Source organism: Fringilla coelebs, assembly GCF_963513975.1.
Source record: "Fringilla coelebs genome assembly, chromosome: 3".
In the NCBI taxonomy this organism is placed as follows: Eukaryota; Metazoa; Chordata; class Aves; order Passeriformes; family Fringillidae; genus Fringilla; species Fringilla coelebs.
Window position 1 is genome coordinate 32,253,286 of NC_140030.1, and position 22,781 is coordinate 32,276,066.

A 22,781-nucleotide genomic window follows, 5' to 3' on the forward strand; every position below is an offset into this window, starting at 1 on the left:
TATTGCTACAAAGACCAGGGGTTTTGAATTAATTTTATTCAGGACAATAATAAATTTAAAATACACATTTAAAATTATTTGTGATACTGGCCCTTCAAATTCTGAACTTATTTCTGCCTTCTATATTCGCCTTTATTAGACAATTAGAATTATTGCAGTCATGTCTAAAACCTGTAAACTGCCGCAAGTTTTTAGCCCTTTAGTGCTAAAGAAAATTAATTTTCTGGAACAAAGTGGAATTAAACCACATGCAGCCAACACATATATATCCCTCCTGGAGGGAGAGCTCCTTCATGCACTGTAACAAAGAGGAAGAATTATGGGTGGCTTGTAGGCTTGACTATGAAGTGTGACTGAACAAGTGGTGGAGCACGGAGATCTATCTTCCTGCTGTTTTCATAGGTGCACAACAGGGTGCTACATTTTTTCATTATTATACATTATTATACATTTTTTTCATTATAAAAGAAGATATGCATCTGGATAAGCAAATTTTCTTAGCAGGAATATAAATTGTTTTCAGTACTTCACACAGTCATTTCAATGAGTCATTGGGATTACCAATTGAGTTTAAAGAAAGTTATCACTTGTTTTGGTTCATTTGTGTTGTGTATTTGGGGGGTCATGAATTAGAAATAATATTTGAAGGAAGACAAGCTTAGCCTTAAAGTAAAACAGAAGTGGTTGGATAGCTTAATAATTTAAACAAGTCATGTGTTAAATTGGAAAAATAGATAGTGTTCACTTTCTCTCAAACTTTTTCACTTGGATTAGTCATTTCATTTCAGCATTTCTAAGTATGTTTTGAAAATGGGAAGTAGATTTTGTTCTATTCCAATTTCTCCTGCTGTTGCCCGCACAGAGACAGTGGGGCAGAATGCTGTCATTAAATTCTGACCAGATGCTAATAACTCATTTTAATATGTTTAGGATTCATCAGGAATACTCTGAGTAGGCAGTTCTAACTGATCAAAACATTTCTTTCAACCCAACATATCCTAACATGGGCTGGAACTCTTCTATTCACCCTCATCTTCAATTTATAGACAATTTTCAGACTACTGAATATTGTATTACGTTCTTGAGAAAATGACATTGCTAGACCTACCTGTTCACTTCTCCAAACGTCAGGAAACCTTCACAAAAAACACTCTTTGCACATCTGAAGCAGCAAGAGACAAGTAGAAGGGCACAGAGAGAAGCTGACGGGGAAAAATGTCAAGAAAATCCTGTCAGTTTATGATCCAAGAAAACAGAAGGAAAACATAACAAATATTCAAGGGAACAGAAGAGCTCTTACCCTCTATATCCATCGATGTGGAAAAAATGGTGAGCATTCCTGGCACAACGAATGGCTGAATTCCAATCCTGGGAACTTCCAAAGAGGTTCTTGCAAGAAACAACGGGGTTTTCTTTTCTGTGACAATGCTGGTTATGCCAAATAGAAAATTGTGCTAAGCAAAGACAGTGCTCAGGCAGCTGAGGCTGAACCAGAGGCAGAAAAAATCCACAAATATGCAAAACCCTGAGATTTTTTCCTAGACATTACTTGGAAATAAGACTAAGTGAAGAGCGTACTACCTAATTAACTGCTGGGTAGCAGGATAATATTAATGGGGACAACTCACAGCAGGTTTGTGTGAGCATGAGATTAAGTATGGCAATAATTAATGAGGCTTTTATCAGTTACACATACAGAGATGTGACCATCATGTACTCCTTATCAGTGGTTTCTTACAGGAAAAAACCCTGCAATAAACCCTGCAGAGTCTTTGTCTCTCAGAGTCCTTCTTGAAAGCCTGAGGATGACCCAGGCTCCTCAAAATGAGATGCAGTACATCTGAGTAGCTGAAGGATTTTACTGCTAGCTTTGTTTTGTTTTGCAATAACTTCTCCAGACATAATGCTTCCTCCATGATGGCCAGGATTTTGGGATAAACATTTACCTGGACTGTACAATTAAAACAAATTCAAATCACATTTGTTACTGTTTAGGAAGCCAAATATTATTGTTTGTTTCACTGCTGAGATTTTCTTGGTTTTTGAAATAACGTCTGTCTAATACATTACATAAATTGCTTCCCTTTTGAATTGTCATACTGCTTTAGACAGTCACAGGAGGACTGCAAAGAAATTTAACTGTACAGAAGAAATGTTAATGACTTTTAACTGCAGAAGGAGGAAAATACGAAGAGGAAAGAAGAATGCTAGAGAAAATTGATCAAGTATCATCCTAGACAGTAGGGGGGAAAAAAAGCTTTTTTTTGCACTGGTTATAAATGGAAAATAGACAATATTTTAAAGGTGCTACAGCAAAGAAAAAACCTTTCTGAGGTGTCAGATGTTGACATGTGTGACACCTGATGCAGGCATTTCACAACTTTTCAATAAGAGCTCTGGAAAATTGTGTCACAGGCTTTCTTCTAATTCCATAGTGAAATCTCAGAACGCTAGGCTTACTTTAAGGACAGCTTGGCATCTCCCTGCTGTTTTGGACCAGTGCAAGGGGTGGAGCAGCTGCCATCCCCGTGTGGCCAGCATGGTGCTGTAAGCCCACTGTCCTGCTGTCACACTCTGTGCAGAGCTGCCCCTCCAGCCCTGTCTGAAAGGGGCCCCAGCCCGCTCCTGGCCCATCCCTCCCCTGGTCAGGCTGCCCACACCTGACAAACCCCCTTCTTCCACAGCTTCAAAGGACACCTTCAGGGACACTTCATCCCTCACCTGCTTCTGCTCACCTTTCTCTAGGTGTTGTGTGCAGAACTTTGCCTGTATTAATGTGCGTGAAGCTGAGGCTGATTATCTTTTTGGGAGCTGTGAAAGAAATTTTTTTTATTACTTGCTTTATTGCTTTTCTATTACAGGCAGGCACAGTTAAAGTAGTTGGTGTAGGAATGAAGACATTCAATATTCAGGGGTCTGTAGTGGTGTTCAGCCTGCAGTCCACACATGCAACAGCCAGTGCAATAAAGCCCATCTCTGAAACAGAGCTAATACCTAAAAGAACCTCAGACTATGTCATTTTTGGTAGCCAGTTTTTCCTTTCATGGTAAAGAAGAGTGAATTTAGATTTCTAAACATATGATGAAGAAAATGTGCTCCATCCTCTGGACAGGAGGGTGAGGAAATGGCTGAAGACTAATACAGTAGAATTTCAGACAACTGTTTAGACACTAATCCTCTCCCCAACCTCAGTACTGTCTGAATTGTTTCTGCCATTTCACACCAAAAACAGTTTAAAGACTTTTTTTTTTCTTTAATGTTACTAAGAAAAGCAGCTATGAAATGCAGCCAGGAGCAAAGTGTGAAATATTCTGTACCAGGTAGGTTTTGCTTGCCATATTAAAATTAATAGTACTAACACTGCTGACTTTAATAAAACCTGAATTTCCAGATTGAATTCCATCAGTTCCTATGAAATGCACAATATATCAGGAAATAAAAGACTACAGGAAATACTGTACACACAGGAAAGTTTTAAAGAGTAAAGAGAATGCATTTTAAAAACTCAATAAATAGGTTTTCAACAGCTCTCCTGACTGTAAGGCATGCAGTATACTTTGTGTACTATAAGCTTTTAAGAAAATATAATAGCTGCAGCTTTGAGTCACTGCTAACACAGCATCCCTACTTTTTAGACAGGGAACAATTATTTTTTTCTTCTGCTACTCAGCTGCAGAAATAATGATGGAATTCTCATACTCTGTTGCTTGTTTCAGACATAACTTTTGTTCAATAAGGTGAAACAAGATAGGATGCCTTGTTTTGGGGAAGGCTTTTTTTTACAGCTCTAGATTTTACTCTGTTTTGCAGCTTGACAGGTTCTAACCTAAATGTGCAGCAAGTGATTTTTTTTTAAGAGGTCAGTGCAAGTGAGTTGAAGATCCTCAGATTCTTCCCTTCAGTCATTTGGAGCTCATAGGCAAGAGACATTCAAGAAATTGGGCAATAGATATGTGACTTTATGCAGTTTTTATGACATCAAGTCCCTAACATAATGAGTGAATAGAATGAAAAATGCATGACTTTCCTTTCCCTGCAAATGTAGCACTTTTCCACAGTTATAATGAATGTTATTTGAAGGTATGCTATGCTTTTATCAGTAGCACTACAAGACTTCTCAGCATGCATTTGAAAATAGTTGCATGTAAGACTTTTCATCACAAACACTATTTTCAGGAACATTTGACAGCTGATTCTTGTAAGAAGTGATTTTTCTAAACTTTAAGTCACTCTGCTAATCATAAAGTATTTGTTTTTATTTCATTTCCAAAATCTGTTTATAAAGGCAAGATTATAGAATGGGATGTTTATATTCAGTGCATGAACTACCATGCAACAACATGACCATGAAATGTGCTGTCAGGAGATGATGGTTGTGTGCTCCCAAGTGGAACCTTTTACATCCTCCACTCTCTAAAACACTGATGTAGTGATTTCCTTGATCCAGACAATCCTGCAGGCTGTGCCATGTTTGCACATTCCCCACTCCCACGCTCCTGCCAGGCAGGCCCATTGGGAAGGATTGTGAAGGATGCTATCACCATGCAGGGAGTGTTTCCAATCAGCTCTGCCTGGCCTGTTTGCCTTACAGGATGTGGCCAGGCAGCAGGGATGAAGGTCCCCTCCTGCTGGCTTTGGACATGCTGGATAAGGAAGAACATCCTGAAGGGAGGACGAGGGTTCCCTCTTCTCACTTGAAGAGACTTCTGGAGTGCAGGAGGGACGTGAAAGGCCAAGGCCTGGGCAAGGAGGGAGCTGGTTGAGGTGGGACAGAGTAGAACTTCCTATGGGAACAGGGAACTCTCCTGCAGCAGGGAGCAAACTGACAGGCTTTGAGCGTGATGTTCTCAGACATCCAGAAACACGGAGAGTGCCGAGCGTCGTTGTGCGAGCTAATGCACGTTGTTGGAACTCTGCCCTGAATTTGCCTTTTGTTTGTTGTCCTCTGCAGATTTTTTATTATTGCTTAGAGACTATGTGGAGACATCAAAGAATCCTGCTGACTCCCATGATGTGCTTACCTGCTCTCTGCTTTCCTTTTGAGACAGTCACTGAAAAATCTGAGACAAAGCACATATGAATATTCATCCAAGAACTAATTCCTCCCTTGTGCCTGTAGTGACCTCTTGCATCCTACACAGGAAGCACAGGCTTTGAAGTGTAAATAAAATTTAAGTTTACTGACCTAACACTGAGATGGTAAGGCCAGGCCAGGGAGCAGGACTGGAGAGGGAGCAGAAAAGAGCTGAGACAGATGGAGGAAAACTCCTCCAAATCATGGCTATTCCTGCTTTGCCAGTGGAGGCTCCTGCCCTGCACAATTCAGTTACCTGCACACAGGGTCTTTTATGGCTTTGTAGCTGCTGGTGGAAGTGATGAAAGCAGTAAGCTTACAGATATTTTGCTATTCTGGGAACAAACCTAATTTACCTGTGCCCTAAAGCTGACCCCACTATATTTGTCTGAAGTTCCTTTAGTCTGCAGGGTCAGCTGTGGGAAATGTGTCTATGATGTATTTTTCATTTGAAAGGCTGCATTATCCAGGCTTTTCTCCACATGTGTATGTATTGTCTTTTTTCTTTTATTATGTGTTTTTCCTCACATAGATGGGTGCCTCCATGAACTACTGCATGGATAAAATGGAATAAACAAATAGAGAAAACAGTTATTTAAATTTTTTTTCACATTAATCAGACCTGTAGACATGAAAGCTTTTCTGAGCCATGGTACTCTTTGCTTGGAAGAAATTTTGTCATGTTACTCTCACTGTTATCATCCACAACTGTCAGTAGAGCCCCAAGTAAATTACTTTTCATGTTCTAAGTACCAATTATTTTTTAATGTTAATTCAGAACTTATTTTTTTTTTCTACCTTGTCAAGTGTTCCTCCTCCTTTGGCACCTCTTGGGTTTGACAACCTTGAACTGAGGCAGATTAGGATTTTGCTGAAGAGACCATCAGAAATGTACATTTTTCACCTTTGGTTGTGAAGGAGAATTTTCTGTCACGATGGAACAGAATGCTTACTGCTCCGACATGTAACTGCACGTGTCACAACAGCTGCACCTCTTCTACTCTCTCTTACATAAAAATCTCTTACCTTGTCCAGACAGGCTGTCTTGGTCGACTTCCTTGGAAGAAGGTTCTGCTATGTCAGTCACTTCTTGCTTCTCCTCAGCTTCCCTGTCCAGCTCTCCGTGGGGCAGGAGCTGGGGTGTGGTGAAACTGCCCAGCTCCTCTGGAGGCTCAGAGCCACCCGTGAGCGAGTCTTTGCCAGCAGAGTCATCTGCTGGGGGAGGCAAATAGGAATCCTCTGGTTTTGGAGGACTGCTGGTGCTACCCAGAGCACTGAAAGGCACTGTGAAAGTTGGGTGGTCGGTAGCAAAAACTTGGGTGTATGGATATCTGTCCTGAAATGGTTCTCTGGAGGGTTTGGTAGGAAAATCAGGTTCAGATGTAATAAAATTATTAAATTCTTCAGGGATGCTGATTTCTTCACTTAGAGCAGGGCTTTCAGTTGTAAATTCACCAACAAATACATCTCCTCTTTGATCCACTGTTGCTGGACTGGGATAACCTAGTGGGAGTTCCTCCTAAAAAAGTTTTAAAAAAGCAGCTTTCATTGTTGTGTTTGAGCTTCATTGCTAAAAAGGAAATAATCTTTATCCACACGAGCTAGCAAATAGCTAAGTTGACATGGAATCATATCATGGGTTGGGTTGGAAGGGGCCTTGGAGCTCATCTAGTCACAGCCCCCCTGCCATGGTAAGTGACATCGTCCATTAGATCATGTTCCTCAATGCCACATCCAACCTGTCCTGGAACACTGCCAGGGATGAGGCATCCTTAACCTCCACAGGCCCCCTGTACCAGTGTCTCACCATCCTCAGAGTAAAAAACATCTACTGCATATCCAACTCAAATTTCCCATCTTTCAGTTTGAGCCCATTTTCCTTGTCCTGTTAGAGTCCCTCTCCAGGCTCCCTGCAGGTCCCCTGCAGATACAGGAAGGCTGCTACGAAGTTGTAGCATGTGTAAAATGTTTGGCATGTGCATGTGATCCTGATCACAGTCCCTGTAATTTAAAAAGTGGTCAAAGAAAGATGACCTTATCTAGCTCTGCAAACTGCTCTCTTTCTGTCATTAAGATGTACTGCTGAACTGATGAGACACATCTTACTTTGTAGTTAAATCTGGAAAATGTAATCAAGCGGCAATATTCACCTGTAAATGCTCTAAACAGTATCCCTGTTGCAGTAAAACAACACAACATTCATTCTTACAGAATGAATAAAAGGCATGTATGTTATTCTAGCATAAGAAACTTTTTTTATGTTTATGTATCTCTTAACACTGTTTAATTTCTTTTCCCATGGGGAAATAAATAAACATGAGAAAAGCTGTTAACCTACCAAATCAGGGCCTGCCAGAGGAATAGTTACCACGCCTTGGATGTCATTGTCTAAATCACTAGGTGGTATAATAGTTTCTGCAAAGAAAATTAAAAACATTAGAAAGAGACAGAGACAGCACAGAATACTTCAGCACCAGCACATTGAAAAATGATCAAAACATATGAACTCAATAAAAAAAGTACTAAAATGTTCTCCATCAAAAAATTGCTTTAAAAAATCCATGTTAAGACCAAAAAACTCATCAATTCCCATTCAAAAAGGCAATTAGGAAGAAAACCAAACTTTATATGCACTATTCTTCATATGCTTTATTTAGCACAAATGGGATAGGTCTGCAGAGAGCTGAACCATGGAGGAATGCTTAAAATCACCTGAAGTGTGAACCCCTCAGTTAAATCTGCATGGACTACAATGACTCGTTATATTGTGCTCATTAATCCTCAAGTCATTCCAGCTTTACCTGAGCCCACACCATTGTTAATGTTGGTGTTTTGGCTTTAGTGCTCAAGTTGCTCCTTTCACCTCTCAGAGGAGATCTTAAAAGTACTTGCATACAAACTGTTTTCCTGAAATTGGTTATTAGAATTAGCTGCTGGGAGAAAGTTGATTAAAATGTTTATTATTGAAGTGTTCTATATAATTTTTTTCTTGGGACTTTTCCTTTACATTAAAATATGACCCTTTACTCTTACAGAAAGTATTAGTTCAACTGGATAACTTTTTTTTTGGTAGGAAAATGCTGCTGTTTGCAAATGAAACACTGTAGCTAAAATTCAGTATGGGTTTTGAGGTTTTTTTCAGTAAATATGCATATGAAAAATTATTTCAAATTATTTTCCCCCTTTTTAACACATCTTTAAAAGTGTAGTTTGCTAGCTTTGCAAAAATGATTGATGAACTAAAAAGGAATATTTATTAGCTGGATTACTGAACAGGGTGCAGACCTTCAGCTTCTGCTGGAGGTTTTCACACCCAGCCTGTCTTCTACACACTCTCTGTGTTTCACAGTATGAGTGAAACACAGCTTCACTGATTTTATTTTGGGATCAAATGCTGTTTAAGGTGTCAGTCTCTCTGATGCTGCTGAGAGGTTAGATGGCTTGCTTACAACCAAGACAGAGCTTTCAGAAAGCCAATCTGATGTTAGAGGCAGATCTCACTTTTTTTCCTTGTAAAAGAAAGGAGAGTGTCCACACTGGAAGTTAAAATGATACAGTGAATACTCATAGTATTTATTTTATTTTTCTCCTCTTAATGATCTTAGTGTGCAAAAAACAAAAATTCAAGAGAAAAACCCCTTCTAATATGGTTGCAAGTTAGGCTGTATAAAGACACATTTTACTATAAAACTTAATTTATTTCAACACCAAGGAGAATTGACTATGTCAGATGAAAATAATCTGTTAGAGAAGCAAAGGACACCTCACTGAAATTGCATCAGTTTGGGAAGGCAAGATTCAGAGTATGCCTGGCACCTGCAACCTGCTTTACTGACCATCAGTAAACTGGAGTGTTCCAAGGTCCACTGGCAGGGACTGGTCTTCATGGAGTGCAGTGGCAACCAGCTGCTGAAGGTCTGTTACTGTCAGTTTGGTTGCTGATATTTCCCTCTCTTCAACTGGAGAAATTGGTATTTTTTCGCTTTCAACCTTATTAGATCCAATAGTTGAGATGTCATCTGCTGTGCCTTTGGTTTCTGAGCCATCTCTCTCAAAGTTCACCACGTATCGTGCTACTGTGCTGCTGGATCTGCCAGGGGGAAAGGTGAGAATGCCCAGAGCAGCAAAATCAGTCACTGGCTGAGAAATTATTTTTCACACAAAGAACTCTGCAGCCATAGCATATTCTGTTAGAGTTATGCAAATTTACTCTCTAATGACGCTGCCACCTTCAAATTACTTTTCTTTCACCTAACTCCTCTCTTTCCCAGTGCATAACTTTAATAAAAGTTATTGAAGATAACTTGCAAGAATCTTCTAACATAATCTGATTTAATCTGACTACTCAGAAATCTGTAGAACTGGTAATATAGTGTGACGTCCTTGACTACCGATTCAAGCAGCTATAAAGGCACGCTGGGGTTATTAGAACCCATAATCACACATTAATTATTCAGGAACCTATGAAAAGGGATTAGATAGTTCATAAAACTGCAGATAAGCAAAAATCTTATCACAAGAGACAATTTTTTGCTCTTTTTCAAAGAACAGCCAGCTAATGTGGCAAGTGAATCACTTTTTCACAGTGGGAGTTAGCTTTTCCCAGTCCATGGGAAAATGGGTGTGTATGGCTTCTCCCTAGATGTTCATGTTTAACAGAAGTCTCAAATATTTGCCACTTTTAATACATCATTTTTATACATGTTAAATTCACCTAATCAAATGAAAAATAGTGAGTACATTGAAAAGATTTCTATTCCACTATGTTACTTTTTTTACAATGTCAAATAACAATCAAGAGAAGAATTTCATTTTATCTAGTGTGTGCAAAATATTTGCATTTTTATGACATTGCAAGAATTCAGGAAACACATAAGAAAATTCTTCCTTTTAAAGCATGAGCAAAAGAGAAATTCTGCTAGACAAATTATTCCCCAGTAGCACTTTTAAGCAGCAACAACAGTAGACTCTGTAGCTGTTTGTATTACCAGTAAAAATCTCCCTGCATTTTATCAAGCTAGTAACTGGTCTCTTTGCTATTCTATCTGGCTTGATAATGGAGATAACAAATCAAATTCTATATACTTATTGGAAATATTTTGTGCATGGGAATACAGCTAGGAAACAGCAGATCAAAAATGAAAATTTGAATATAAAGTTTTCCTACTTATTTTTCACTTTGAGTATACAGCTGGTATAAATCTTTAGTCATATAAATGTGAATTTTCTTAGGTCAAAACATTTTCTTTTCTTTAGAGACATCCTGACCAAATTTGTTTACATGAAACATTCAGATTAAAGGTGTCCCTGACACTTTATATCACAGATTTTGTACTTAGGCAGATTTTGTACTTAGAGCACGGCCAATTCACTTTGTCACATCAAGATAAAGACATTTACTGATTTATCTATGTACATCACAAAATTATTAATAATCAAAATTGCTATAATTAGTCTATAAAACAATTATGAATGACAGAAAGATTACCCATCTTTCTCCTTCTTCTGTCTTCATTTCATCGCAGAATAAAGAATGTGAGAAAGGATTGCAAAAGAAAGAAAAACAAGGATTCATGTTTACTGGTAAATCGTTGTCACACACATCACAACCATCTTATGTGTCATCTACAGTTTTTATCTCTGTGTGAAAATGACAGTCTACTTTCCATCAGTTCACTTTTCCCCTTCCAAACAAAGGGAATCACTGTGGTTTGTGTGGGAAAACTGGAATTTTACTTTACCATGGCAATCTGAAATCTCAGCTTTCCTATTTCCATTGTCAAATGGTGCAGTTTGAGCCCTGTCACTGCTAATCTCTGTGGTGGCAATGGGCACTTGTGGCAGTATTTACAATGATCCCAGTTTCCACCCATGATGTCTACTCAGACTCCAGTCCAGGAGTAACTTGAACCATTAACTCCCCCTGGAAGACATGCCTATGGTGACCTTCTACATATAATGCCAGTTATTTTCCCTGGTGAATTCTCCAGAATACCTGTGATGGTGTCTTTCTTCATTGCCTTGTGGGAAATGCTGCTAAAATATATAGTACTCTGGCCAAGGGAGAATGGACAGCAACACCATCTTTGCTGATCTGTAACTCCTGAAGCTAACTAAATTACAGGATAATAGGAATAAATCCAATTTTTCCACACTGATGAATGTTCTTTCATACTAGCTAAGTCCAAGATATGACACCAAAATGGATCCCAGACCTCCTGGAGTCACAACTCAATGAGGTTGGGTACTGCAAGTTGTAACTATGAGATGCTACTACAGATTTGCCATGCTGGTACTGCAGTAGGCAGCTTTTTGTTTTATTAATTTCAATGTCAAAATACAAGGAACTAATTTTCATACTATTTTGCTCATCTGTCTCCTTTTCTCAGGCAATTTTTGCAGAGAGAAATGCTAGGAAGAAGGATGTTCTTTTCTAAATTGCATTGCAGTAGGAATGTTCTTCAACATGTATTAAATATTGCTAGAAGTACTGAGTGTTCCTGATGCTGTGCCATAAGACTGCATAAATTTGTCTTTTTTCCCTGCTCTTTCTTTCCTTTTAGCAGTTTCTTACTATTATTGTTTGTTTTTTGTTGAAATGGCAAGACAGAACACAAAGTTACTGAAAAAGTAAAACTTTTTTAATTGTTTGAAAGGCCTGAGAAGGAACTACTGAAAAAGTTTTGTATGTGTGAACATGTACCCTCCTGCAACCCTCTTTTGCCACAGCACCTTCACTGCAAGTATGAAGGGCAAAAAAAATTGCCACCTAACTAATCTTCCTACTAACTCTCTTTATCTTGTAATTTAAAAAAGTCCTTAATACAGGGTTGTTAACAAACAACTCAAAGAATTTATTGTGTCCTTCAAGCTTCAGGGGAATCAAAGCTGCTTTTGATACTTCAAAACCTTCTAGTCTCACTTGGGCTGGGTCTGCACTTCCTGTCATATTGTCCCTATGATATTCCCAAAAAATTGCTTTCTGTTTGCAGCAATACACAGCCCACTGTTCTACAGGTCTCTTCCTTTTTGAGGACAAGAAGGGAGAGGAGAACCCTAGGAGCCAACAAAAAAGACAGCCCCATTTCCTTACTTACTTGAATCCTAACACACGGATTTCTTTGAATCCTGGAAGTTTCTCAAATATTTTTTTCATCTACAGAAAACCATAAAAAGAAAAATCAGCATAAGATCAATGACTAAAACGCAATCACAAGATGACTACCTAGACAATATTTTTCATATTTCAGAAAGAGCTTTAGGAAACAGTCTCAACTGTGCCCTTTTGGGTATCACAATTGCTCAGTTTGAACACAATATTTGCTTTGCATATACTTGTTGTATTACCTGTTAATATTGGTTTTCTTAGTAATGTAATTGTGCAAACAAGTGATAATCTATTTCATAACACAGCAAGTAAAACAACATTAATCAAATGGTTTTTTCATTTTCAGTAGTTTTGGTTCCTGAATAATTTTGTGATTCAAGTCACCTGTAAATTGTTAATTATTTAGAAAAATTGAGCAACTGCAGATGGGTTTAGATTATCTGACAAATCATTTAGAAATGAAACAGTTTTAACTGCCTTGTACAAACAGAATAACAATACAATTTTAAATCTAATGTTAACAATAGTACAGTTACATAGTTTTGGATAGAAGAGGCATTACATGTGTACTACACAATGTCTGCAGGAACTTCTGTCTGAGGGTAATACTGAAAATCTTCAGAGAAACCATTTTTTGCCAGCTCTGCCAAGGCATCCTTCGCCATTTTTCCTACACATATCTGGAACTGAACCAGCAAAGTGAAAGAGCTTCCACTACAGAATGCTCATGAAACTGATGAGAGGCTTTAGTTAATTTTACTAAGAAAACCTTTTGGGAACCTCAAGTCATTAACTGCTATCAGTTAAACTGATAGCTGTACATTCAGTTAATATTATTAACTGCATGACAATATGACAGATGTTCCAATTCTTACATAAACCATGGTAATGCACAATGAGTGTATGTCCTTTGAAGAATAGTTCAGACAACAGTAGCTAATTACTTTTAATGTTTATATTACATTTCTCATTAGGTTTATTGTAGAAATTAAATTATGACTAAGTGCTGCCCATGAATTCCTGATTAAGTCTGAACAAAATTCCTAAAGTTATTCTGTTCATCCATTATCTGAGGCTTCTGCTGATGTCAAAGATTTTGGCTTGGTAGCTTGCTGGCTGAATAGATGGCTTAAATGCAGGGATAAGATGTTACCACACATGAAGGAAACGTGAAGGTCTTGAGAAAACAGGAATGACCTGTTTAAAGTGAGGGCAGTGCATGCTAATCCTATTTCCTCAGCCAAGGTACAAAGACAACATTTTTTGCATTCACTAAGCGTCCCTACCTGTAGCTGAAATTTGGCAGCTAGTTGTTGGTACTCTGGGGAGCTGGGGTCACTAAGTTCAGCTGTGTACTCCTGATCAGTGAGAGTCACACTGAATTCCACCATTTGCTCCACAGGCAGTTCAGGGACTGCATTTGTTCCCAGCTCCTGGAAAAGGCAAGGACAAAAAGGGAAGAAAGGAAACTAAGAGATATTTTTCCCCCTCCACAATTCAGTATTAAGTAGAAACATTCCCGTTTAAGCTCATCTCCAAAATAACTTTCTGAACTACATTCCAGAAAAGGTGAAAGTTCCTGGGTGTATCTGTTGGCTTATTTCTTCTGTCTTTGCAAACAAGTTTCTATTACTTGAGGGGTAGCTTGAGAGTTGCATGTTCAGAGGTTTGCATTTGTTTTTTTGCTGATAATGAAATGTAATTATGCCTACCCATGATACAGTTGACTTTGCTGCTATTAACAGTTGTTGTATTTTCAATGCTGTTTCCCAACAGTATTTGCAGCTTTTCCCTCCACTGTGAGGCCACAGATCTATGCTGAGCAGCCAGGACAGGGAAAACAACAGCCTCTTCCAGCTCTCCTCTCTCAGAGGTGTCCCTTCCAGCTGTGAGTGTGCAGAGGGGCAGTCCCCAGTGCCCTGCTGCATGGCTGCTCTGAGGAGGTGCAGTGGAGAAGGCTCTGACAGCTGGCTGAGCAGGAAAAGGCAAGGAAGCCCCAGTCTCATCTCCTGTGTCATGGCATGCCCAGCAAGTATCCTTTTTTTTTGGCATTATTTAATGAAGAGCAATGTTACAAAATGGTGCAAAATAGGCCCCTCCTTAAAAGAATGAAAACTGCCCAAAAGCTGGTTGCCATATTTTTGTACCTTCTATTATATGCCCAAAAACCATCACGTCCTACTCCAGTATATAATAGATGCTAATGAACCCCTTCAGTCCTGCTAGCTGGAACAGGGAGGGGAGCATTTGTTTTAAAGCACTGTTTATAGGGTTTCTCCCTCTTTCCTGTTGGCTGAGCTCAAAAGGAAAGGTGAGTGAAAAAAGTGGGTAGGAACACAGGCTGCCCTCACCTTCACAGGAGTCTTTGTGTCATTGAAAATTTCATTGAGCAATGTGCCATTAGGTGCATAGGGAGAGAGGGGTGTGCCAGGAGAGCCTGCAGGGGAGAGAGAAAGAGAGAAAAGTCAAGAAAGAATGGTTTTCACATCAAAAGCCTTCCCCTTGGTGTGCTGGGCAGGGGTCAGCTCACTGGAGCAGCTATCCCTCAGGAGGGTGTGCTTGAGCACAGTGCCAGCGAGAGGTGGCCATGACTCAGGGTGTGGGTCAGCTGCTGCATTCTGTACAACAAACAACCCTTCTTTCAGGTTCTTTCAGGTCAAACATTAGTAGTGTGGCATGTGTGTGACTGGGGACAAAAATGGCACTGGCTATGATCAATGAAATTGTGTGAGTTAATAATATTTGGTCATTTCCTCTCATGCCATATCATATATCACCAAGTGTCTAGGCTTCATTTTGCCAGTTGACAGCCACTTTTCTTTAGGGCTCAATTTAAGGTAATGGGATGCTGACAGAGTTTTCCACCTGGAGCCCAAATTACCATGCTGGAAGTCCTTCCCAATAAGATTCTGCTATATTTTATAAGAATATATGTTCAGTATGGTTTCTACTTGAACCAAAATGATCATATTTACAGATTTTTAACACTGCATGCATTAACATTATTTTATTAACATGCTAACATTATTTTAAAGAATTGAAGTACACAACAGCCCTAATTGTAATAAACTGATCAATTTATTGTCTTGGCACCACTCTGACTTTCTTGCTTGTCAGTCTTTATTTGCCTTGCTTGCTTATTTTGGTTAACAAAATGCAGCAGTTGACATTCTACACGGTACTATTTAACAGAAGAAAAATAAATGCTGTTTTATCCAAGTTTGAACTCATACATTTAGGTAAACTCATACATTTAAAGACAAACTTTGGATGCAACATTTGAGTAGCAAGTATGTTGTAAAAAAGAGATAAAAAATTTCTTCTCAAAGATTATTTTGCTTAAATATTTTCGCTCCACGGAAGTGTTGTAGAAGCATTCTACAACATTCATTAAATTATAGCCTTCTAAGACCTAAGAATCACTGGCCTTAGCAATTTTATTGAACAGGCAGACAAAGAACAAGCAGATTTGATTTTACCTGTAGAAACAGAGGGAATGTCTTCCACCTTTTTGCCTCCGGTTTTCTCTGCTGATATTTCATCTTTCCTATCAATCAAATAGAAATGAGTGATTTAATTATCTTCATATTGTACTGGCAATGACAAAAGTGTAAAAAACCAAAAACATATAGAAATGATCCCTGCATTAAGTGTAGTTTAAATTAGAGAAGTCATCTCTAATAGAACATTTTGTTCCTGACAAAATGTAGTTTAAATTAGAGAAGTCATCTCTAATAGAACATTTTGTGACCTGATCAAACAGGCAGTGGAACAGCATAAGGACTACCAATCCTGTCATGAATCTGCTCATGAGGTTTTGTGACAGATTTTTTTCAGCGCCACCAGAGGGATGGGATCACAGAGATTAAATCAGTGCACTGGGCCTGGTTTTTTTTATTCTTGGAAGTCATTGAAGGGTTGACTAGTGTCTAAAATGGAAGCAAGGCTTCTTGTACATCACCTAAATCAGCCTTTGTCTTCTTTGCTATTTCTCATCCTGTCAAGGTAGTTCAGTGAGGGCTTTGGGATTCTTCTAATTTTAGAGCCAATGGACATTTCTGTTTCCAGGTGTGTTTCACATGGTGTGGTGTGAGAAAACAGTGGGTGGGCTTATTTTTCAGTTGTCAGCCTGCATTATAATACCATAAGGATGCTTCCAAATGATTACAGTATCAAATCAGATTCCTGAATCCAGATTATTTTGAGGTGTAGGAATGTTCGTGTTTGCTTCTGGATGTAATATTCATAGCTTAATGCCTACCATGGTCCCCAAGGAGGACAGCTAAAAACTCAAGTAAGAATATGGTGGGTATGGTGTATCACAGGATTTGGTTTTGCTGGTAATTATTTTCTGGTTTAAGTTTTACAGTCATGTGGTGATGAATACATTATTAATAGCTACTGTTAGCTTGAATGAAAAACAGCAACAGTAGCCATCTCTAAGTACATTTAAAAAAAAATAGATGTATTAAAGATTCTTTTACTTGTAATAGAAATTGTTCTATAGCCTTAAAACCAAATTGTTATTAATTTGTAGCTTTTGGGAAAATTAAGGTTCTTAGATAAGAATCTTCTGTGGGATATTTTGAGATTTTGCTCTCCTGAAACTGGAGATTAAAGTATAATTCCTCAAATTTTCTCCAGTGCATACAGATGGAGTATTTGTGAAAACTGGTATGAATGAAAGAAATAAGGGCACTGCAAATGTGTAGTGTGGAGTTAACTGTGACAGCATAAATCTTCTGGTATAGACAGAAAAGGTGTGCTGAGCTACAGGAACAACATAGATGTTTAATAACATAAATAAAGAACATGAGTGAATGACAACTGATTTACCACGTCCTGTGGATATCTTGTGTGGTGAGAGCTAAAGTGTTATTTGTAATGTTTTCACAATGTTAACTTGCAATGTGTTGTATCTATACATGGAGACTGATTTCTCTACATGACATCTACAGAAGATACAAATATTTGCTAGGCCACACAGCAGTAAAGAATGAAGTCAAACCATGCATAATCATTGCTGTCTGCATTTCCAGCTAAAATACAAGAAATTTCATGGAATTAAATTCACCTTCAGTATTGTGTCTAGGGAAAACAGTGCTGTTCACAGAGAGCCTAAGAAGTCTGAGATCAGTCACCTCACTTAATGCCTTGCTGCTGCTGCTTGCACTAGGATGAATGAAAAGGCCTCCCTTTGGATTCCAGGAGAGTTCAATTAGGCCCTACATTATTAAAAATATGTCAGATCTCCCATGTCAGAATGAATTAAGATACATAACACCTCTGTGATCAGGAGACAGTGTAACCTATGAATGGAAAAGATTATTTGCCTGAAAATCTCTTGAAAATTAGAGAAAACTTGAAGGAAAAAACCATCAATCAGAAGTTGTGGACAATGATTTGTCTGGCTGCACTGTAGTATTTATACACAAAGAAACAGAGTTCAGTAGGGTAATTTTAATCCTGCCACTCTCCAACTTCTGAGCATTGCCAGGAGCATACTTTTTCCAAAGAGTTTACAGCATAAAGTATCACATCAATTAACACTGTCATGATGTATAAAAATACAGGAGAAACTTGAAGTGAATGCACAGAGTTTTCATGTTATTGTTTAAAGTAGCCTCTCAGCTAAACTTTCATTAAGCTGACTTTCCTTTTGAGAATTACAGCAATTTTTTCACACTGCTTGATGCAAAGCCTCTGTCAGGGTCTCATGCTCACATTAGTCTGAGAAAACATTCAGGGGTGTCTTGAAATGTCTTGAAATGAACAGGTAACTCAGCCATTTGGCCATATCCATTATTTGTGATTCAGTCACTGTGTCCTATGATATATCCAGCATACACATCTCTCAAAGCACACACCAAATACGCCACAGTGCTATCTGGATATCTGCTCACATCCACACACATCTACATATATCTTTACAAGGGAGGCAGTAACATCAAGTGGCAAGGTTCTACTTGTGCTACTTACCTTTCCTGGAAGGTTCTATGTTTTACTCGCTGCAAAAAGATTAAGAAAAACAGCATTTTACTAGTGGGTGTATCCAACCATTGAGCCTGTCAGCTCTTTTGTTTACTACTTTTATGTTTTCCTTCTAAGACATGCCCCCTCCTTTTCCTGAACAGTCCTTTGCCCTTAAATAAGCAGGCAGGGAGGGACTTGGAAGTCTCTCCCAGCTTCTAAACAAATGTCAGTAATCCTTACCCGTTGAATTATTTCCAGGTGCTCTTGGGAATTGCTGAAGTTTTTCCCAATGTCGAATATGCAGAAGGTTTCTCTCTGGCAGGCAGTAACCCAGTTCTGATATTCAGAAGTATCAGGAATCCGATCCAGAAAAATACGAAAGGCTTCCCACACAGCTTCCTGGCAGACTGAGTAAGAAGAAAGGGGTTGGGGATAGATGCTTTGTACCAAATGGTAAACTTGAGAGCCTTTTAACAGTGATTTGGCATTTACACATTATCACTCAAGATGAAGGAACACACTTCTTCAAAATGTTGTTTAAAAATTCTTTTAGAGAAGGAAAGTTTCAAACTTATCAGGAAAAACATTTTAACCAAAACTTGCTGGTAATTTAAAAGCTGTTGCCTTTAGCACTTTACTTTGCAAAGCTCATTACTGTGAGATGGGACATTTATTTTCAGTACTTGATACCTACTTTGGCTTAGAGTGAGTTCATTATCTGCATTATCTAAAATATGGGTGTCTCTGAAATTAGTGCAGTAAGTTTACTCTAAACTTGCTGCAGGGATGTACTCACCTAGCTGTGTTAGGGCCCCTCAATAATACCTCAGGAATGACCTGCCCTCCCAGTAGAGCAGCTGCATGTGGAGCAGATGTTGTCAGGTTATTAAAAAGGAACAGGCTACCTTTTGAAGAGATTTATTTATTTATTATGAGCTAGCAATTAAAGCTACTTTCTATCTCCTTCTTCTTGCACCTCTCTGGTATTTGTTTTCCTGAGCGGTTAGTGTTGAATAAAGATACACCATCTGATGAAAAGTAATCCAGTTACCAGATAAACGTGACACATGACCAGTTGAGGAGGCATTGTAGTGTGTTCTCCCAGTTTGCCCCACATAAGAGACTGTCCTCATGGTGACCTAAGCTATGATGTGTATCTTCAGAGTTGGTATAAGGTCACAGGAGGCTGCAGCATCCCACAGCAACTGTCTGAGCTCCTACATCTGAGCTGTTTCATGTTGTGTGCTCATCCCTGGAAGCATGGAATACATATAAATGGGAAAAAGAATAAAATTGTCAAAATTGTCTTTCAGAAAGATTCTCTAGGTGACTGATATGACCCACAGTGCTTTTTCAGTTACAAATGTGCCACGGGACTTGAAGGAGGGGAGGCCATCTCCTAGGCTTTAGGCACATAAAAGAACATGAAAGTATCCATCTGAAACAAATGAAAGTCAGATTGTCTCACAGAAGGGTACAGGCTCTCAGGCTCCAGCATGGCAACCAGACTGCCTTTACAGGAAGGATTGTACCGCAGTTACAGATTCGAGGATGATTCTTGTATCACCACATTTTCAAGTGTATCTCTTTTTTGTTTACATTTATCATTTCTGTCAGATAAATTATCACACTCAACTGCGAGGGCAGAAGTCTTTACCAGAAGTTCTGGTCTTTCCTTGAAGGAAAATTTTTTTGAGGTCTTGATGAAAGACACTGTAATGGAAAATATGCAATTGTTCAAAGGAGCAGAAACACCATTTTATGAATGAGTGTGCAAATTATTCAGCTGCAGTGTGTTTTGTTGCTTGCTTTTTGGGAAGTACTCTAGTTTCAGTTGAAGAACTGGATGACACCTGCTGAGAAAATTTTGTGAGTTTAGGACGCTGCTGGGGAAAAGGAGCATTTAATTTTAAACCTTTTTGCACTACAAGACTTATAGAGTCCAGTATCCCAGCTGATGTGCTGCTCTCCAAAGAGCTGGTAGTACAGTCATATTCCGTTTTTTAAATGAAAGGGTCATAGTTATAGTTTTTTGAGTTCAGGTTAATGATCTGTTTCAGGATAGCTTGTTTTCAGCCCAATCTGAGATGTAATCAGGGAGTTTCAGGGACTTTGAGGATTAATTTCTATTTAAGAAATGCATTTTGGATCAGCCTCTGTGATGCATTTCAGATTAATTTCTAATGCCCATTGGATGCTACAATGTTTATCAAATAGTTGTATATGTATAGGAATAGCTACAGACATTAGTGTAGTTCTCCCATGCTGCCTACAGCAAGTGGCTGCTGGAGTAAAATTTTTGAAGCTTTACCTCCAGGTCTCATTTCAGAGGGAACAAGTTGGTTCCCCAAAAGAAAGCTGAGGAGCAGCCAGGTTACACAGATGAATGGGAATGGATGGTGTCTGATAAAGAGGAAAAAATGGATAAGGAAAGGTGATTTAGAGAGTAGATGCTGCCTTAGATACTTCTATCCTAGAAATGCTGACTAGGTTTTAGAATTAGCTTTGGGCCATCCAGCTGAAGTGCAGATACACACATTTTTTGTATATAAAATAGAACAGCTACAGGATAAAAGACTGGGAGGGATAGATGAAGGAACTGAGAAAATTTGACCAAAAAATTGGAATGGTAGCTCAATAGGCTTTCTGTAGGCAAGTAAAGTAAAAAAAAGGGCTGGGAAGCGACTGACCTAGCTGAGAAAGTCTTATTAATAAAATGTCTGAAATATTTTTTCTTCCCTAAATTTTTTCATGACTTGCTAGCAATTATCTCAGTGTTTATTGTGTACCAACACTGCCATAGACTTAGTATAACTGCAGATACACCAACATGATTGTGCAATGACCATTTAATGATTCCAATACTTGTCTTAAATTGGTGCTATTGATTTTGCACAGCAATGATGGTACCTGCTCTTTTGAGAAAGGGGGTGCTTCTTTCAACAATAATGCAGGCACAATTTGTTCTTCATGTTCAGCCATGCTAGAACACTGTGCAATTACTCTGAGTTTATTAGTCCTTTGAGTGCATTGCTTTATTTTCTTCTGGTAGCTGCCTATCTTGAACCCTGCTGATGCACATGTAACATTTGATTATCTATGTAAAAATAAGGCATAAAGTCAATAGCACAGACACTGCCTAAAGGTGAAGGACAAGATTCTGGAAAATTACTGTGTTTCCTCAGTTAAAGGAAAGACTTTGAAGGAGGAAGTGCATACTACAATAATCATCTTACCTCTTAATCTATAGTAAGCTTGGTGACTGGCTAAAATCTGCTTCACTGATTCTTGTGGGCAAACTTTCACACCAGTTGAGAAAAAGGACGACCTCTTTGTTCGGTGTTTTGCCATGTCAAATATCCGCCTTATGGTCGATATCCTGGACCGCTTTGTTGTTCTTTCTGTTTTGTCTGACCCTGAGGTGACTGCAAGATGTTTGGCTTCAGCACGGTTTATTTTATCAGGAATTTCTGTAGAAAAATAAAAACCAAGAAGGTACATAAACATACTTTGCCTAGGCAGTAGGTATTCAATGCAAGTTCATGTCCTGAAAATGGACATGGGCTTGAGAATTCTTTTTGCTACATTATAGTGGAGTCAATGCACTGATTGAATAATTGTGCTGAGGAGAAGCAGCCTCTGACCACTCAGGGGAACTGCAGCTCAAGTGACTCGGTAACTAATTTCCTTGTATTTCAACACGTGACCCCAGGACACACAGGGTAAAAGTTTCAGAAGCTCTAAATCCTGTTTTCAAAAGTGACTTTGGATTAGATCCACAAAAAGACACTTAAGTGCTTGAACTTTGTGCTACAGCATCTCATTTGTGAGCATATCGCCCTGTAGGGAAATTTACAGTACAGTGATAAGTAATGTCTACACTGCAGATAAGCTAAATGAGAAATAGTTGTACCTTAAGTCTTTAAAACCTTATCTTTCCTTTGGGCTTCAAGGAACATCTCCCTTCAAATCAGGTTCATAACCTTGAAGCTGTACCAAGAACTAGACCCTGAAACTTTCAGAAGTTGAACAGGAGTTTTAGTGCCTTTGGGAAAAGAAAGACCCGTTTCCTGTCTCTCTTTTACTCCACAGTGCACTCCTCTATCCTTCCTTTACATAAACTGAAGTATTAACCAGAAAAGACTTTGATTGTTTCTTTGCAACTGGATGATAGGTGTTGTGAATGCTCTGGCATCATATTTCAATAAACCTTTAAATGTTCCTGACAAAGTGGAACAGTTACACTAGAAAAAAGTGAAATCAGTGACTAGGAATTAAAAACCTAGGATTAAATTTTACTTATGAAGCTATTCAGTTATGAAAAGTGGAAAAGCTTCCAGGCTGTCAAGATAACCTCAAGCATAGGAATCTCCATCACAAAAATTCAGGACTCATCTGGTGCCACTTCATAAGTATTTCTGTTGCTCTATTACATGAATAGCAGCTAAATTTAATGTGAAAAAGTCAATGCTAAAAATAGTGTATAAACTACAGATTTAAATGAGCCGAAATACAGCCTTTTGCAGGATCATGTGACAGGAGCAATGAGTATCTTTTTGGTTATCTTCCAAAATTTTGTATACATGCTAATAAAGATGTTACAGCAAATTTGGAAATACCTTTTTT

General features: G+C 38.6%; 1 protein-coding gene across 1 annotated transcript in view; it reads right to left on the reverse strand.

The window, feature by feature from the left end:
* The window catches only part of IMPG1 (interphotoreceptor matrix proteoglycan 1), a gene marked incomplete at both ends in the record, with an annotated part of 51,846 nt that overhangs the window by 17,007 nt on the left and 12,058 nt on the right, over positions 1-22,781 (reverse strand). Inside the window, 11 exons of the mRNA XM_084201756.1 lie at positions 6,101-6,593; positions 7,413-7,489; positions 8,911-9,164; positions 10,563-10,583; positions 12,172-12,230; positions 13,469-13,615; positions 14,534-14,619; positions 15,662-15,729; positions 18,162-18,190; positions 18,396-18,562; positions 21,392-21,625. Coding sequence (XP_084057882.1) covers positions 6,101-6,593; positions 7,413-7,489; positions 8,911-9,164; positions 10,563-10,583; positions 12,172-12,230; positions 13,469-13,615; positions 14,534-14,619; positions 15,662-15,729; positions 18,162-18,190; positions 18,396-18,562; positions 21,392-21,625 — 1,635 coding nt within the window. The remainder of the gene's footprint in view (positions 1-6,100; positions 6,594-7,412; positions 7,490-8,910; positions 9,165-10,562; positions 10,584-12,171; positions 12,231-13,468; positions 13,616-14,533; positions 14,620-15,661; positions 15,730-18,161; positions 18,191-18,395; positions 18,563-21,391; positions 21,626-22,781) is intronic.